The sequence below is a fragment of the Falco punctatus genome, assembly GCF_963210335.1.
Source record: "Falco punctatus genome assembly, chromosome: 13".
In the NCBI taxonomy this organism is placed as follows: domain Eukaryota; kingdom Metazoa; phylum Chordata; class Aves; order Falconiformes; family Falconidae; genus Falco; species Falco punctatus.
In genome coordinates this window covers 6747418-6765835 of record NC_137593.1, presented here as the reverse complement: position 1 = coordinate 6765835, position 18418 = coordinate 6747418, and the positions used below count along the sequence as shown (strand labels likewise).

The 18418-nt window shown below is 42.2% G+C and overlaps 1 protein-coding gene across 1 annotated transcript in view; it reads left to right on the top strand.

Moving 5' to 3' along the window:
* The window catches only part of SPATA16 (spermatogenesis associated 16), a 91081-nt gene extending 74608 nt beyond the window's left edge, over window positions 1-16473 (top strand). The window contains exons 8-9 of the mRNA XM_080408968.1: window positions 1625-1789; window positions 6282-16473. Coding sequence (XP_080265094.1) covers window positions 1625-1789; window positions 6282-6416 — 300 coding nt within the window. The 3' untranslated portion in view covers window positions 6417-16473. The remainder of the gene's footprint in view (window positions 1-1624; window positions 1790-6281) is intronic.
* Window positions 16474-18418: the final 1945 nt, after the last annotated feature.

The window sequence follows — 18418 nt, the reverse complement described above, 5'->3', positions numbered from 1 at the left end:
TCTCTTTGGAATTTAGCCCTGCATTATGTTTATTGAGAAGAGTAATAAGCTCTTGGCATTTTCATTAATAGACTAATCAAACCACACTTCTCTGAAAAGAGATATCTCCTAGCGTGCTGGCTTCTCTGCTCCATGATGCTTGGGTCTAAATTAACCTCTCCAAACACAGCTGACTGGAGCTATCTGCAATACTCCAGAGAACTGCTGACCAGAGCTTCTTTTCCCTGTGCAGTGCCTTATTCTCTCCTTCAGCTAATGGAAATACCAGTTTATTGGCTCAGCTCTTTCTTTTCCAATTGCTTTCAGATCTGGAGCTCCCAGGTTACAGCTGCATTCCTGCCACTGGTCTCCAGTGCATGGTCTTTTGTTTCACACTATTTTTCAATTATTTTAGGTATCATACTAAAAGGGGTGAAATTAACTATACCAGGATTATCCATATTTTTCTACAGTTTAAACTAAGCTTTTTTCCATTATTATTCTTGTAAGATGTATAGAAAGCAAGAATAATACTGTTATTAAATTTTTAGACTTGATACAGGAACTATGTTGACAGTCATTTTGATAACACTCGAGACTTGCCTAGTGCAAATTTCTGCAAAACCAGCATCAAGATTCTTTGCCAAGCTAAGTTAATTTGAAAAATGGGATGCCATTTATTGAAAAATTAATGTCATTCGGAACTTCCCTCTCACCCTCTTCAATATGTGATTGGACCTAGAATCGCCTACCTGGAAGCGTGTGTAAATGGCAGCATCAGCATGCCACCATATGTAACAGCCAGAACAAAGGTCTGCTAAAAATACTGGAAGTGGTTTTGAAAATTTATGCCAGTTCTTGGAATTTCAGGCACTTAAATACATTCAAACCCCTGATTAGATGAATGGAAATTTCACTCTGAAGGGCTGAGCACTCAGATACGCAATGGCTACATCTCGTCGGGAATCTAGGCCAAATTGCTTTTGAAAATCTCAGTAGGGTGCTTATTTGCATTTTTGGCATCAGAATACTTTTGAAAATATGGTGGTAAGGCTGCCATCCATCAAACACTTCAGCAGGTGCTGAGATTTTATGCAAGCTCTTGGCTGAGTTTCCGTATTCACACACTTAAAATTTACCAAGTGCCTAGCTTCCTAGAAGATCAGAGACCACCTCTGCAGGTTTTAGTCCCTCAAGGTTATATATTTGAAAACTATGGATTTGCCTAGTCTGCAAACAAACCATAAGCTGACACGCCGCACGGTTTCCTCAACCTCTTCACTGAAACTTTAAGAGCGATCCATAAAAGTAAGGTAATATTTAACAGAGAAGATTATGGAAAAGCCATTCCCAAACGAGAAAACTGCATTCATGTTTGTTATCTGCTGTCTCCCCTTCGCATGTATTATGACCACATATTTATTTTTTCTAGTACTATGAGAGAGATTGTGGCAAGGAAGTTGTTGGGTTTTCCCCTCTATTAAAGATTGTCAGCAGCATTATCGTAAAGGTACTGGATGCCATATTGCTTATAGCATTACCAGCACAAATACATATGATGATAAGCCTCAAGGCACAGGACTCAAAGGATGAGCGTGTTTTCTGAGACTCTCCTCTAACCTACTTGCTTTTGCTGCAAAAACAGGACAATCTCTGCCCGTGTTCACGTGGGATAGAGAAGTTGCATTACGCCAGCCTCCTCGGCCGTTTGCACAGAGACAAGGAACAGTACCAAGTGATTAATCAAGCAATGGCTGAGCTAGCAACCGTTCCCTACCTGCAGGACATCAGTCAGCAGGATACCGAACTGGTAAGTATTCATTTCTAATACTTGTTTTGGCCTTTAGAGGCAGTAAGCCAGGGAGGGAAGGGCTGGGGCAGAGCGCTGCGTTGCATGACTCTGGAAGTCATTTTTTGAATGTGCAGACCCAAAGTAGTTTTAAAATCCTACTGCAGTGCCTTGTCAGAGGAGGTGCTAATCACCTGCAAAGATGACTTTTATAGAAACAGCATGACTCATCTGTAGGCATATTTTTAAAACCTCTTCTTTTCCCCCAAACCTCCCCAAATCAGTCTGGGAAAATGATTGCAATTATTCAGATTGTGCTACTTTGAGATATCTAACATCAGGAGCCACCTGCAGCAAAACAGGCCGAAGCTAGGTGAAGCTGAGGAGAGGGAGGAAAGGGGAGAAAATATTTTCTTTCCTGGCTCCATGTACGACTTGCTCCCTCTCTCTGAATAAACCTGTCTACCTGCTATGCTTTTGTTTTCCCTTTGTAAAACGAGGGCAGTGATGCTAGCAGGGCTGTTGCAAGACTAGTCTCATTAATAGCTTGATAGTATATCAATAAGCTGCAATCAGAAAGTACCATACGGTTATTCTTCAATGAGACTGTCAGGTTTCCTGAGGAGGGGAGGGAGAGAGCTCGCTTACATGGAAATTTTAAGCATTTCATTCTAGGGGGGGAAAAAAAACCCAAAAATGCACACCACAAAAAAACAACAGTCCGCCCACGCTCCCTGCATTTAAATGCAGTCCAATTTTGATGATCCAATTTCGGTTCACTACAAACTCTTGGTTTTCCCAAAGCCAGTCCCTTGACATTTGTTTGCAGCCCTGCAAAGCTCCTAAGCTCTGTAGAATTAAAGCTTCACAGCAGCTTGCTTTAGGGAAGACGAGCAGCGGCCTGCAACTGCAGGAGGTGGTTGCCAGACTTTGAAGTCTGGGCTCGAGATAAGGGGAAACGACATTGCAAAGAAACTGTGTTATTAGAAGACATTCTCCTTTTGATGCAAGTTTTCTAGATTAAACTTCAGCAGGCCCACATTTCAAGGCTGACTAAAGGGTCTTGAGTTATTGGTACATATTTCAGTGATATGTTTTTCTCCAGGGTACAATATTTTCAGTACATCACACGTTAGGCACAGGCTATTACGCTCTTGCCTGTATCCTGTCATGTAGTAATCATAAGCCTGACCTCCCTGAAAAGCTTTTTGGGGGAGGCTCTAGGCCACCCAAGACATAGGTCTTCAGTCTTTTAGGGTAGGACTGGGCAGAACAAGGGTCTGCGCTGGCAGATTTAAGTGACAGATTGTAAATCTTTCAACGAAACACATATGATTTGTTTACTGAGCCCAAGGTAAAAATGTTTTTTAAAAGAATAAAGGCAGAAAATCTCTAGCAGCTACCCCATCCAGAGCATTAAAATGTATTAATTCAGCATTCATTTATTTTTCTTTGTCCTGTCATCCTGCCATAAAATACCTCTTTAGTCTGTGTGTGCAAATGGAGGCTCAGATGCTTTGTAGCTAGAATATTTTAGTAAACTTCAGGCACCACAGTGTTAAGGCACAAGACTGCAAGCAAGAACTTGCAGAGTGACTTCACCAGGGAGTGATTAATGGGCTTTACCTTTCTTGGTGGCACCAGCCTGCATGGCACAGGCTCCTGTCATGCCAGCAGGGACCATTTCCCTACCACATCACAACTGCATCAAGCACAGAACATTGCTGCCCATCGTTGGGTCTGCACGCCCAAACCAGCCAGAGAGAGAGCAAAAGATCCTAGCTCGCTCAGCCTACCTGCCATCCACCTCATTTCACTGGGGGCCAGGCAGGATGAAACACTCGTGCGACTGGGCTGTACTGGTGTGATTCAGCAGCTCTCAATGGGTGATATAGGGGCAGCCCCTCCACACCCATGGGGTAAGAACCACAGCATCCATGCTGACTCCGTGTGCTTCTCATGCTCAGCAACATTTCTATCTAAATTTTACCGTGAAGAAAACTGAACTGGCCAAATTCTAATCTCACTTGTACTAATAAAAATTTAAAGTAATTCCTCTGAGGTCATTCTGACTTTACATTGGTAAAACTGAGATAAGAGTTTATGACCAAGCAAGGCAGTGAAATTGTGAGTTAGAAAATGCTAAAGATGCCAAATGTTTATTATCACATACAGCATAAGTTGTATAAAGTTTCAAACACGCTGAATTTATAACAGTGTAATTTGCACTGATACAGCAAGGATCCCAAAGGCATTTCAGTTATAAACTCTTCTGTGTAAATGTCTTCCTGTAACTAAATAAATAGAGTCCTAATCTATGGCACAGAGAGCTTCAACTGAGGCGTTTTTAGATCAGTATTTATTCATAGACCCTGGAAAAATAAAGATTTCAGTTAGCTTGAACAGTTGAATATAAGTGGGGAAAAACCCTGAAGAAAATTTTTCCAAGGTTTATGATTTCAGTGTCAACATATTTGTACATCACAAATCAAGATGAAAGCCTGTTAAAAAAGCAGAAATTATTTCAATTTAAAATCAAATGAGGATAAGATTATTTTTTTTTAATTAATGTAGCATTTTTCCTTGGAGGGGATCTTCCAAAACAGATCAGCTTTGGGAGAATTACTGTGGGTTGCCAACTGCCCACTCTTGCGGCACGCACATTTTGCCTGCCAATAGAGCTTATGTGATAAAAATTAGAACCAGAGCACACGCTGGGCACTTTTCATTAGCATGTATCAAACCTCAATTGGAGAGGTTTCTTGGTTTAATTTCTTGCCCAAAGCAGTGGAATCACCAACCAGGTTGGGCTGTCAGAGCATCCCCTTAGGGGTGACAGACCAACGTCCTCGTCCCTACCCCGGTGGGTGCTGTTCAATCAGTTCTTCAGAGACAATCACTCCAAGAAAAGCAATGGAGAAACCCTCCCCTTCCCCTGATCGATTCCTCCTCTGCCTGGTTTAACGCAGGAACTGTGCTTTGCCCATTCTGCCCTTAATACCCTTAATCTCTAGGCCATGTCTATTCTGGATTCATAGAAGGAGATTATCTGTCATAAAAGTATTGTGATGGAAAATTTCTGACAGGTTCTTGACTCTTTTTGCATTAAAGTCAGAGGCAGAAATTTGCAGTTTTGTTTTTCATGAATACTGATGCATGACCAAAAAAAGATAAAAATAATAAAAGTTTTCATCAAATGTTTGAACCAATAAGATTCAACTTAATGGCTGCACAAGCACAGAGAAAGCAGGCTGGAACCAATCATAGCAAATTTATTTAGAGATTCAAAAGAGGTTTCCTGCATCCTTTACCCAGTGTTGGGACACAGACAAAGAATTTTAACTTCAAAAACCTGAATGCAAAGGTAAACCTGAGGAAATCCAGATCTGCTCCTTGAATCTCAGGGCAGCATTTTTATATCCTGCGCACATGAGCCTAAACACTGATGTTTCAAGTTTCATCACCTTATATGCTCACACCAGACTGCTGCCCTTCTAGGTACGGAGAGGGGAGATTGTTAATGAATGCTTACGCTTACACTGCACTGTTACTTGTTATGAGTCACAAATCTGGAAAGAGGCACCAAAAACTATTGTTTGGGTTCACGTTAACCAAAAAAAAAAACATTTTGGAATAGACCTAACAGAACACAGCAACATCACAGGTATTAAATACAAGTTTCTCCCAATTTGTTCCTAAACACTAATGCCAATGGCTGCTCATGGGAGGACACCCTGGATCCAACCTTCATCTCTCCCTTACTGAATTAAGAGCAACTGAAACATTGTTAAGTGTTTGGGAAGGGTGCAGGGCAAGGTGATGCTATGACTAACCTGGAAGGGTATTGGAGTGAGGCAGTACTACAACTAACCTGAATTTTATCCTTCCCTTTAACACTAAGGACTGATTAGCAAGTATTTTCCTGCAGCTTCTTTTTACAGTTTACACTAGAAATTGTCAGCCTTGTTTTTATGTTCTGTTATGCTGAATGATGGGGAGAAGGGAAGGTTTGCCAAAGAAAAAAGGATAGTAAAAGCAGGGAAATGAGCTAGATACTTCCAGCTACAGTAAAAGCATCTCAGCTTTAGTGTTGTCCTCTTGTGAGGTTTTACATGCTGCTTTAAATTATGATACATTAGCCTTGGGAGAAAATACTAAGAAGCATTCATGTACAACACAGAATATCCCAGACAGCTAAAGAATGAAATATGGAGCCTTTATTCTTTACAACCCAAGTCTTCCTTTACTAAGTATAAACATTTACTGCATTAAAACGTATGGGCTTAAATACAAATTTTCCAGAGGATTTTTACCCATTGTCAAGTATTTTATATCCACAATAATACAGTGTAATGGCTAAAGCAAAGATGAGGTGGCAGTGCTTATTGTGTGAAAGATGAGTAATAAAATCATCAGCGTACAAATGATTTTTTAATTAGGTTTTAATCTGTGTATTTAGAGAAGTTATTTCTGTGTGAATTCCACACTGATAATTTTTATCTTGGTGCCACAGCTGCGGTTGCTAATGGCAGATGCCATGGACACCCTTGAAGGAAGAAGCAGTGATAAAGGACGTGTGTGGAATAAAATTCAGAAGGTAAAAACCTGCAGCAAAGGGCAGGAGAGTATATTGTTCCTTGGGGAGTAAATGTCCACCTGAGTCATACCTGCTTAAAAGGTAGAAAAGAAAGTAGGTGCCATTTGAAACCTGGCTTCATACTATGAACTCTGTTAGGGCTCAGGCACTAACCACAAACACAGGTTTCTTATTTCCTTTAGCCCCTATGGTTGAACTTTGTCCATGTTAATGGTCTCATGTGGTTATCTAATGAAAAAAAAAAACAAAAACAAAAAAAAAAAAAAAAAAAAAAAAACCACAACACAACTGAACAGCTTATTTTTGGCTGATAATTATACTGATAATTATACTTCTCTTCCATCTTTGTCATATGGGGTACTGTGCTAATGGGGGGCGGGGTGGTTCAGGACTAAAATTCAGCCCAACAAATTAGGTCCGCCAGCGGAGCTCAGATGAGGCTTCGGTGATGCGAGAGGTAAAAGACATGTTACTGCCTTTCTGGAGTCTCTGCACAGCAACCAGACAATGTAATTCTTAAAGGATTTGTGAAATGCGGGGTGTCTCGTGTTGGTACACAACATCTGTACAGCTGCACCTGACCCGATGTAATGAATAACAGGTCAAGCTAGGATGTAATTGTCTTATGTTTTTACAAAGTCTTTAAACCAGAGCAAATCACATCTCTGTTGGGAATTCAAGACCATTGACATGCAGCCACTTCTGAAAAAAAAGGATAGCAACACATCACCAGGAAGGGAAAACATTACTAATGGTTCAAAGCATTGGTTGTACCCTACACCTTCGGGCTCTGTCAGATCAGAGACAGATATACACATGTTCCGGGTTGTGGCAGGAGGCTGGAGGACAGAGGGGTTGAATTTCGGCACTGGCAGGACATGAAATTGTCCCTCTTTGGAATTTTGGGTTTATAGATAGATCTCAGGGAAGATACTGAAAACCCAAACCCTGGCTGCACCAAGTCGGTGTAACCAGGAGAAGCAAATAAGACAGATGTCTGAAAGAATTCACAGGGGTGGAGGGTCAAGGTATTTTCAAAGTCTGTATTTCCAGGCAATTCGAATTAAAATTTCAGAAGGCATCTCCTCTGAGAGAAAGTCTGAGTAGGTGTATTGCCTGAGTAAGCTGTCAGATCAGTAGCTTTTAATAAAGTTTTCCAGGTACAGAATGTTTTCAGAAAGTAACCAAAAGCTAAATGCCCAAAACTGTAGTCAGGCTGGGTTTCATCTCTTTCAAATGCTCGTGAGGCAAAGCAAAGGATAAATATTCATACCACTCTTACATTGCACCAGGATAGTCTCTAAATCTCTCACACCTGCCTACAGATCGTATGAGCATTTTTTTGCAAGACATACATATAATTCATATCATATGTAGTGTATCTATACAGCTACATACATATTGCCTGCCATATATAATAAACACAGACTTAAATATCAAAGACATTTTCCAAAGCATTTCAAAAATCAGAATTTTTTAATAACCAGCCCAACTTCAGGTGTTTGAATAACCAGCCCGATTTGCACAACTTTGAACAACCACAGTTGAGAGAGTGTTGAGAAAGGGTCACAGCTGAAAGTAAGACCAAGTACACAGATACCTAAATATTTATTAAAGGCTCATTGAAAGTTTGTTAGTGGTAAAAAGATTCCCACATGTTTCAATAGAGAGTGGTTAATATTTCATTATAAATTCTGTAAATCAAAGTGTTTTCTTTCATTGTATTTATATGTGTATACGTATGTACCTCCTCTATATTTCCCTCTATACTTTTACTTTCAGTATAATCTCAATGAAAATAGAGCTAACATTTTAAAATGGGCCGGTATCCCATATTATGCCACATGAATCTGTGCATAATTCAATATTCAGGAATATAATTTAGTGAATCCATGAAAATCTGCTCTCTGCCATTTAAAAATTTGGTGATTCAAAATTTGTTTGCATTCAGAACATAGTTTTGCATTTCATCTTTGACAGCTTGGGTAACTATTTGATTTGAAGTATCCTTTTCCAAGTAGAACTCACTTTTTCATAATACAAAAGTATTTTTCTATATTCTATCAGAACAAAGAAATGAAAGGCATCATCAAATACTCTTTTTTTCTACTTCACCTTTTTCCAAATTTTCATTTCAGCATATTCAGCATGTGCTTAGGAAAAAAATTTGCTTTAAGTAGAGGAGACAAGAAAACACACAGGGAGCTTGGGTTTTTTTTCTTGGATTTTTTGTTGGTTTTGTTTTTTTTTTTTTTAAATCAGCTCTAATTAAGAACGTTACGCTAGGCTAAAGAACTCCAACACATTACTAGGAAGGAGGATTAAATGTGATGATTAAAAATTGATGTGGTGTGGATTACCACATGTCACTCGTGCTAGAACCATTTGGAAAAGTTCAGTATTTCTCAGTTCACTCATCACATGACGCTGATTGTAGGAGCCTACAAAGAACCTTCACACAGATCTAGTTACAAGGTAGTTATTTGTATTTTTGCTATTGAATTAATTTACATACATTGGAAAGTGGAAAAGAACATAAAGGAGTTTATACAATCAGCTATAAATGCAAAGCTCTGGAAAGCCGACAGCTACGCTACCACCAATGAAGTTTGGCTTTTGCAATAGAAACAGCTGTTGCACCTAATGAAAGCACTCAAAATTTTTCTCTAATGCAGCAGAATTATAGCAGTGCCTATTTTCCAAATGGTTAAAGGGTCTGTCAGAATTGCCATTACAAACCACTGTTTTCAGAGTTTTATATTCTAGAGTCAGCCATAAAAATTCATTCAGGCTGAAATCTGACATAGAAGGGCACAAAGCCTGACACCCAAACACTTCTCCTTTTGTCACAATGGAGAGTTTATCAAATTAGTCTGAAATTAATCTGGACAATTTTGAATTTACAGGGCTGACAAAGTAGTAATATATGTGTACCTTCAAGTGTTTTGGGTGCTGCACTGCTCATCCCATTCACTGACAAATTTATGTTTTTAAATGAACTGATTTATTAAATGGGTTAATTATTTTTGGAAGCTTAAATACAAAGATGTGAGAAATGACCTTGTAATTAGCCAGAGAAAAAGAGACCATCGCTGCACAGAAGACGCCTTTATCAGTATTACCAAGCTAGGGACTCTCCAGCCATGTGGAGAGCTGGCCCAGGAGAGCCTAGGTTACCTTGGGAGATTAAGAAACATCCTCCTACAAAGGCTTTACTCACATACTAGATATCCCTGAAGAATACCTCAGAGGCAGGAAAAATGGGTCAGGTCAGTCTCCCCAGATCCCTCTTCTCCAGGATTTTAGTTTTCCTTGCGGTCCCCTGGGTAAGAGTCTGAGCTTTGTATTAGCAGTTTGGGGAAATAGACACCTGGGTCTAAGACCTTTCAAGCAATTAATGGAGGGACTGAGTCCCAGTCTACTTCAGGAACATGGGCATTCTGAAAAAAAAAAAAAAAAAATTATCGCCTTCTTTCTTTTTATAGTTGTCACAAATTCCCAAACTGAACTTGCTGGTGGCCAGACTGCTGGGTTTACAGAGGATTCAAGGCACCATACTAGGGCTTCGGAATTTATTTTTAGTTACTGGCTGTGTCCAAAATGTGTTCTAGTTTGAGTTACAAAGGTACTTATATATCACACTGTCGGCATTACACAAGAACGGCCTTCCCTAGAGCCACCCTTACCAATGGGAAGCCCTCTGAAAATAGTCAATAGGAAACACTATGGGAAAGAGCATCAAACCCTCTCTTTCAAAGAGGCTTAAGTCTTCACCAGTGAACAGGGGTAGAAATGTAATTTTGCTTACTGGATTTTAAAGTGTAAATTCTTTTCTTCATTCAAATTACATTTGAATTTATTATTTTAACAAGACTGATTTAGCCCAGTGGCTTAAGCAATAACCTCTGACGTCCGTGGCTCCACAGCAATGAACGGGAAACTTCCAAGAGAGGTTGAGGAGAACTAACTTGGTGGTAATGCAGCTCAGTCCCACAAAACTTGGTCCAGCCAGAGGGTCTTAAGCAAATGGGGACACTACCACAGCAGCCAGCTCCAGCCGTTACTGACTAGCTGCTTTGCTGACAGGGTTACATACAATGTAAGCGACACCTGATGTGAACCGGAACGCTGGGATTAGCAGTAACGCTTTGCCCTGAGTAACTCAGGGAACCAGGTCTCTGCATGGCCATTGCAGGACTTTCTAGCAGCTGTGGACAGGCAGAAGGGCTTAGAGTACCTCAGATTCATAACACGGCGGGAAGGCTCCCGCTTTTCTCTATAGGGCCTTTGCTTCTCGGCGGTCTTGTAAGAGAAAATATAAAGAAATATAAAGGGATTAGCCTCACAATATTGTTACACTGAGAGGCATTTCATTAAACCAGTACTTTAGAGCCTATCAACCAGGAAACTTTTGATGTCCAAAGAGACGAGAGCCATAAGCGCAGGTGCCCGTATGGCTCTGCTTCCCCTATGAAGATAACGTAGTTCTGCTTCTCCGTTTAGCCCCTAGGCTTTCGTAGCACTTTCACAGGATCCTCTTAACATCATTTGAACAGCCAAAGGAGAGACAGAAGTTGGCAAATAAACATTCCTACACTTCCACATGTGAGACACTTCATAAAACCTTCACATCTGAGTTTACCTCAAGGGCATCACATACTTTGCAATTTAGATAAGTTATTATGCCCATCATTTGCTGAGCTCAGTGGAATGCCTGTTTCATAAATCTGAAAGCAGAACAAACATGGATGAGTGAATAAAAGAACAGATGTAACTTACATAAGGATAACTATACAACAAATGCTGCACTAATATATGTGAATATGAAATGAAGTGAAATTAGCCTAACATATTATATAATCTTTTAGCCAGGCACATAGATTTTGAGCAGTTGACCTCTGCTTACTGCATGTCTGCCTTCTGCAACAGCAGGGGAACACTATCTGATGAACTGTGCTCTTCCACTGACATTATCTCTTAATTGAAAATCAAGCCATGGAAAAGGGCCATAGGCTTGCTAGTCTTTCGGTCAGCCAGAGGAGCAAGGAGAGAGATTCATAGTACGTTGATGGAAAGTAGACGTGATGCTGAATAGCATTCTACTGGCCACTACGACAGTTATTTGATGTATATGACTTTGTAATGTCTTGTAAAGTCATCCGAGCCCATGCCACAGCCACCGGGAACTGTGCTTGCTCTGAGAGCAGGCAGGCTTCAGAAGCTGTTGCGTTTTGGTGCATTTTCTTGACTTAAGCTTGACTGTTCCTGAATTAATAGGAGGAAACTGGTTCCTGGTTTGTTCTCTTTTGGGGCTGTGATACAGCCAGGTGTTTCATGAACGCATGGACCCACTGTGAAAAGGGAAAAAAAGGATGGGAAAAGCACATTTTCTGGAGCGGGAGTGCTAGTCTAACGTGTAACGAAGTCAGAAAGTGCAAATGCAAAAGGAAAATAACATTAGTGCTACTGATTCAAGTAGACTGAGAATGAAGGAAACTAATAACAGAGCAACCAGGTAGAAATGCAGAAATTTTTGTTGAGTTGACCAAAGATCAACTTCGTGCTAAGATTACAGAAAACACATTAAGATATCCTGGAAAGGATTAACTCAAAATCAGCAACAGCCTCGAGAGGAACAAGCAGCAGCTGTGGCAGAGGTTTCTAACCTGGCACCGAGTGGAGTTTTCAGACCAGGCAGAGGAAGTTAGGAGGGTGCCTGAGCAGAAAATGAGATCTGCCCCATTGAAGCTGAGGCAATACAGAAGAAATATAGGCAACCAGAGTCCCAGTAATAACTTTAGCCCCATTGCAGGGGCAATAAAAGTGTGGCAGCATTTGCAGAGCTCTGAGTAAGAGACAGGTGACAATGGGATTTCAGCCATTATCAACACTCCTGGTCCCTAAAATAAATTCCTGCCCTTGGGAGTCTCTGATTCTTTGCCTTGCATACAAGAGAAGAAAAGCTGCACCTGCAAGATGCCTACATGGCCCTCAGCTGCACTGGAAGAAGCAATTGCATCCTGCCCATTTCCCACCCTGCAGACACCAGTATCTAATATAAAGCCGGGCTATTTAGTGACCACACCCCAAACAGCTATACCTCCTGATCGCTGCTGGACCAGCACTGCACCATCAAAACAGAGGCCTTGACTACGAGGTTTGGGGTATACAAGGCTTTATTCAAGTCTGAAGAGATGTGGGAAGTTTCAGGTTTGCTGTTCCACATCCGAAGGAAAGTTTCTGTACATAAAAGCATGGGGTTTTCCAGCTGAATCAGCTGGTCTAATAACAGATATCATCTATACCCATAATGCTTAGGCCATCACAGCAACAGCAACTGCTAATGCTATTGGGAAGGAGAGTTTTGTGATGAGCTTTGGTCTGTTCCACCAAGCTATAGGGTATGATAAGTCACCGGCATAATTTTAAATAGCAGCAAATCCAGCAACTGAGCAGTAAATGTCCTAAACACTGGAATAATGTAGCTGGTTGTAGCCGCCTGGCAGTTAAATCACAGGCAGTGCTGGGCATTAACAATCCCCACGTAAGGATTTAGATAAACATTTCCCCAACCCTTGCTAATCATGCTGGCAGTTATAAACGAGCAGTCTGCTCACCTGCTGCCCTCTACCAGAGAAGGTCTCCAGCCCTATAAACGCTTGCTACCGGCATTGTTACTGCTGTGAAAAACAGTACGAGTCAACAAGACTGCTCATAGTAAATACCGCACTGGGCAGTGATCTCAGGAGAGCTTGTCAAGTACAGAAGGACCATCTGAGTTGTAAGGTAGTTAATAAGTGTAATTCATTACCAGCATCAACAATAATTTTATTCAGTTCCTCAGCAACAAACATTCTTTCCTCCATCTGCTTTTAGCACTGGAGCTTCACCAGTGCGTTGAGAACCTACTGGCAAACACTGGTTTTCGGTGTTTAACTGAACTCGTTCCTTTGCGATGGAAACGTGCAGCAGAGCTGTCTGTCAGACTCCTTTCCTTAAAGAAAGGCAGCGCATACAAATGAGGCATGTGAAAATACAGGAACGGAGCATGAGGGACAACATATTTATCTTTGGCATCAGCATTTGAAGCTATGTACGTTTCTAGAAGCAGGTCCAAGGCAAGGGTTGTGCAGTCGGTTGGGTTACAGCGCCAAAACATAAGGAAATGACCCCCCTGCCCACGGCAGCCCAGATCACGCGCTGCTCTGCAAACCCGCTCCCTTCCAAAGGCGACCGTAGCCACTCAAACGTGCTTTGCTTCACACACAAACAGTGAAATCATGATATTATTTTTTCCAGATACTGAGCAACCTTTAAGGTCCTAACTGACCTTAACGGAAGGTACAGATTGGGATTTAACTTTTATCTACATATCAGTAGCTTTTCCTCCACACCCTGTACAGCCATCCCTACTTCCCATAGGCCCTTCAAGTACTGTTCCTCCGGTTATATTCACTCCAAAGAGTGCTTTAGCAAGTTGCTCTGGGAGACAAAGGAAAACGTTAAGAGGTACTTCACGTTTGAAGGCAGCTCATTTGCCTTCTATTACTAATAACTCCTAAGTAATAAAAATAGATTCTGTATGCCAGAAGAACATTTTTGCCATTATGTGTTATTTATAGCTCCTGCATATATTTTCAAAAGTACCTGTTTCTTATTTGAGAGTGACTCCCACAGTTTGTATTGGGATTTAGGAAGTTTGGATGTTTAGGTGTTATAGATAACGTGTACGGATGCACCCATGCAAGGCAAACTTTTACTGTTTTACAGTTTATGGAGCCAGCTTGCTGCTTATCCATCTAAATTTTTTTGTAAACAGAAATATTTTCCTACAGGAGTTTGTCCTTGTGGGATGCTGGCTCTTTCTCATTTCATTCTAAACTCTTTAGCAGGTACAATAGCTGATATTTTGCCTTTGCATTCAAATTCATGCCGCTCTTTTAAAAGCTCCTCCATTTTTGGACAAGCCACGAAGCTTCCCTTGGACAGTCAGTAAGCCATCAAACATGGACATCTGTTCCTTGGAACAGCCCCCTTGCCACAAAGGTTGACAAGTTTCATGACATCTGTGGCGCATCAGGACTTGGACTAAACGACGCTGAATGATGGATAGTATCACAGTGTTCCCTCATCAGAGCTGGTACACATCACAGAACTAGGAAGCATATGTGGGAAACCTTATCCCGACGAGTGCATAGGAAGGGCAAAGTATATACTGGCGTTGTGGTATTTCGGGGCAAAAGCAGATGCGTCCAGGCAAGTTCAGAAGTGACTGACAGGGCACTACCAGAAAAGCAGTAAGATTTTCAGAAAAGGAGACGCAAACTGCCTATAAAGCCCTGCTTTGAAGAGGTTGGTCTAGGTGACCTCCAGAGGTCCCTTACACCAAAATCTTTCAATGATTGTAATTCAGCTGCAGCCAGCAAGAGCTGCTTACTTATCCCTCCACACCGCGAGCAAATCAATCAGGATGGCATCCAGAGAGCAGGGCTGAACGCTCACAGTGGCAAGCCTCTCCCCTTTATCCGTCACCGAATAACATGTACCAAAGGGCAGGATTAGAAATATTTTTATATGCTTCAAACAAGGCCTGTATTCTCCTTATCTTTGTGTGGATCTATATAATGCCATTTTCAGAAACTCCTGTAGGTCCGAATCAAATCCTAAGCCAAAGGGAAACCATATATTGCCTCACCTGATTAGCCCCTCCACGGTTCATCGCAGCAGCTAATGCTGGTGCATTGCCTTTCCCAAAGAGCTCTGCGCTTTCACTGCAGACGTGAACTTACCCCAGTGTCCCAAAGACATAAGCATTCACAGATTCTGCCCGAGCTTAGAGAATGATGTAAAACCATTTCAGTTAAGAACGAGCTAGTCGCCTCAGTATTTGCACAGACCACAGATCATTTTCTTCTCCCAGTAAACTCCGAACTGGAATTCAGAGCAGACTAATTCACTTACAGTCCATCCAGGTACTTCTGGTGCACTAATTGTTATGCTTTTCACCTTCTCACTCCATGTCAGAATAAAAATGCATTGATGTGTGGCACTGAGGAAAAGGCAGGCACAACCTTGCTCATTCAGCTGATTTTTCCCGAGAATAAAAGAACAGAAATACTTTTGAGATGTAGCCTGTCACTGCTGCAGCTCGGCGCTGGTGTCTCGGCAACACAGCAAAGGCTGTACTGCCGAGGCCAGCAGCTTCTTGGTCTGAGGGCACACATGCAGCTTTCGTCCTTCCTATTCATTCCTCTGGCTGAAAAAATAGTATCATTGCCTTCAAGTGGGCCAGATAAGCTGGCTTTTCTTGTCCTGCTTCACATTTTCATTCAGCCGCTAGAGATCTCCTTATCCTAACTTGATTCCCCTAAGCATTAGGCATGCAGACCCAGCGTTAGCCCACTGCTTTAATTCCCCAGGTACCTTTGTGGATTCACGGGTATAAAACTAAAGGCAGACAGCTGAAACACCAACACTATATATCTGTTCTCTTGCAGAAGCCCAGTTGTTTTCTCGGTGTTAATTCCCTTGCTTTTTCTTCTGCCCCTCCCCAAAACAACAATTTCCACCACTGATATCTTCCATAGCATATTATCAATGCAAGGATTTGAAATAAAAAGGAGAATTTGGGGCAATGTGAAATAAATTCAATATTAACATAAAGAGCACAAAATACTCTGCTGAGTACCTGGCTCATTTGCAGACTTCTGTCCCCAGATCCCCACGCTTCTCTGCTTAGCTTGATCCCAAAGCACCTACAGGTACCACGCAGATGTGCTGTGGACCAAGCATGTATTTTGTTAAAGGCACCTTTTGTTTCTATTTCTTCCTTCTCTCCAATTGATCTTCATTTCATTCATTCCCCTTTTTTCCCTCCACTGATAACAACAGCCAGACTAAAGACAGAGAGGAAAATCCAGTGAAAGAAATAGGGTCAGGAGCAGCCTGAAATCAGAAGCTAATGAGGAAGCAATGGAAGGAACTTCAATAGATGGGCAATCATGCACTGAGGAGCCTCTAGCTGGGCCAGGGCTGTACCCATTGATCCAAAGTAGAAATGCTGCCACTGTGCTACTGGGAGTAACTGGGGGGGGGGGGGGGGGGGGGGGGGGAATACACAGCATATGCCAAAAGTAAGACATCATAGCAGCAGAGGATTAAATGTAGGTTGAAGCCCAATTTGGCTTCAGAAGTTCTCAGGTCAGCAGGCATTTGAGAAAAAGACCGTAAAGACACTGTACAGCTGGGCAGGTGGGAGAAGTGGGGTTTCGTATCTTCAGGAGAGTATTTAAAAGACTTGGCTCCAAGGACGTCAAGCAGCAAGTTGAGCTATGGAGAGCCGAGCACGGCCCCCACGGGTGGGACACGCTGCTGCTGACCAGCTCCCAAGCAGAGGCTGCGGCACGCAGGGATGCTGTGTGGTTCAGGGGTCAGAGCTGGGGGAACAACCCAAGCACAGGCAGCACGGGGCACTGGCCCAGCAGTGCTGGGCTCTGGGCGGCTTTTGGGATCGTGCCCGAAATGAGCCTGACGTGAATCACTGGGGACACCAGCAGCAAATGCTCTGCAGGAACCACGTCCCGCAGAGCTCTTCACTGCTTCAGCCTTAGAGTAGCTGCGAAGTTCAGCTACAGAACCCTGGGGGTCGGTCCCAGCGGCAGCCTGTGGCCGGCTATTGCTCTACCGGGAATAAGTCACAAGCCTTTTCCAAAATCCATTTCCCTACAACAGCTGTTGCTCTAAGGCTAATCACGCTTGGGCTGGCTACGAGCTATGTCCTTCTACCTACTCCCAACCACACAGATTCTTATTTAAAGAGTTAGAGGGTGGGGAGAGAAAAAAGAATATAGAAAAAAAAAGTAAAGCTATTGATTTTAAAAATCTGCATTTCCCAACGAAAGCCCCAAAGGTGGCTCACTGCAGTCAGACAGCAGAAGAGCAGGCACAAGAAGGCTCTAAATCAAGGCAAAAAGGCAGAACATAATGCTTCCAATTTACTTTCTTAAAATGAAATGTGCAAGCTAAAAAGCCATAAATAAGCACTACTGAACACCTCAGCCACCAAAAAGGGATTTTTAAGCCATTCCCCCCCCACGCCTCCTTTATCTTGTCAAGAGACTGTATTTGTATTGTGTTCGTATGGTAATTTAAATCATGCTAGGGCTTAAAGCATACAGTGTCATTGTGAGTCGGCAAGGGTTTGAATGCCATCACTGCTGTGCAAATAACATCACCAGCTCATCAGCTGTGTCAGTAACATTGTAATTATGTAAGCAACTATTATTTCAACCCCTGATATGCTGTATTAGAACTTATTTGGGGGGCTGGAGCTGGCAGGTATTCTATAAATATGAAATCACACAACAGCAGCCAAGCCATGGTTTGAGGTAGGAACATCATCCGACAGGGGTCGTCTGGTGGCATCGCCAGCAGTGTGGTCACTTCTGGGTGGTCCTAAAGTAGCTGCTGTAAAACTTGTTTTTCTGGTGCCCCCTTAGCCCTCACCCCACACCCTACCCATCACCCGAGACCCAGTTCCCTTCCTATTACCACCCTTTGTGCTCACCCAAAGGCAAGCACTACCCCCAAAACAGAAAAGATAACTTCTAACCATGGGAGAAGGTGTCGTAGACATGTTTGTTTGGTCTGTTGAAGAAGAGTCTTGGGAGTTTGCTGGTTGTTTTTAATATGGCTAAGGCCCTGAGCTGGAGCTTGGCACTAAGTGATGAGTCTTTCCGAGACTTCCCATGTGGTTTTGGCCAGATCAATGATTTCCTAAGCTTTTAATTCAGCTTCTTAAAAATGAGGCTAGCATAGTGATTCTTTTCCCTAATCCTCTGTATGTTTATACGGTGAGCACATCACGGCACAGCCAGCCCGTGAGGCTGTCTTCAGGGAGCCCCAACCACGCCACGCTCCTGTTGCAATGGATCTCTTGGAAACAGAGGAGTAAAAGCCCATGAGCAAGTGTCCATCAAGGTTCACCAGCACCGTTGAGAACTCTTCCATGGCATCATGCATGGTGCTATGCAAAGCTGATCCACTGAAAATGT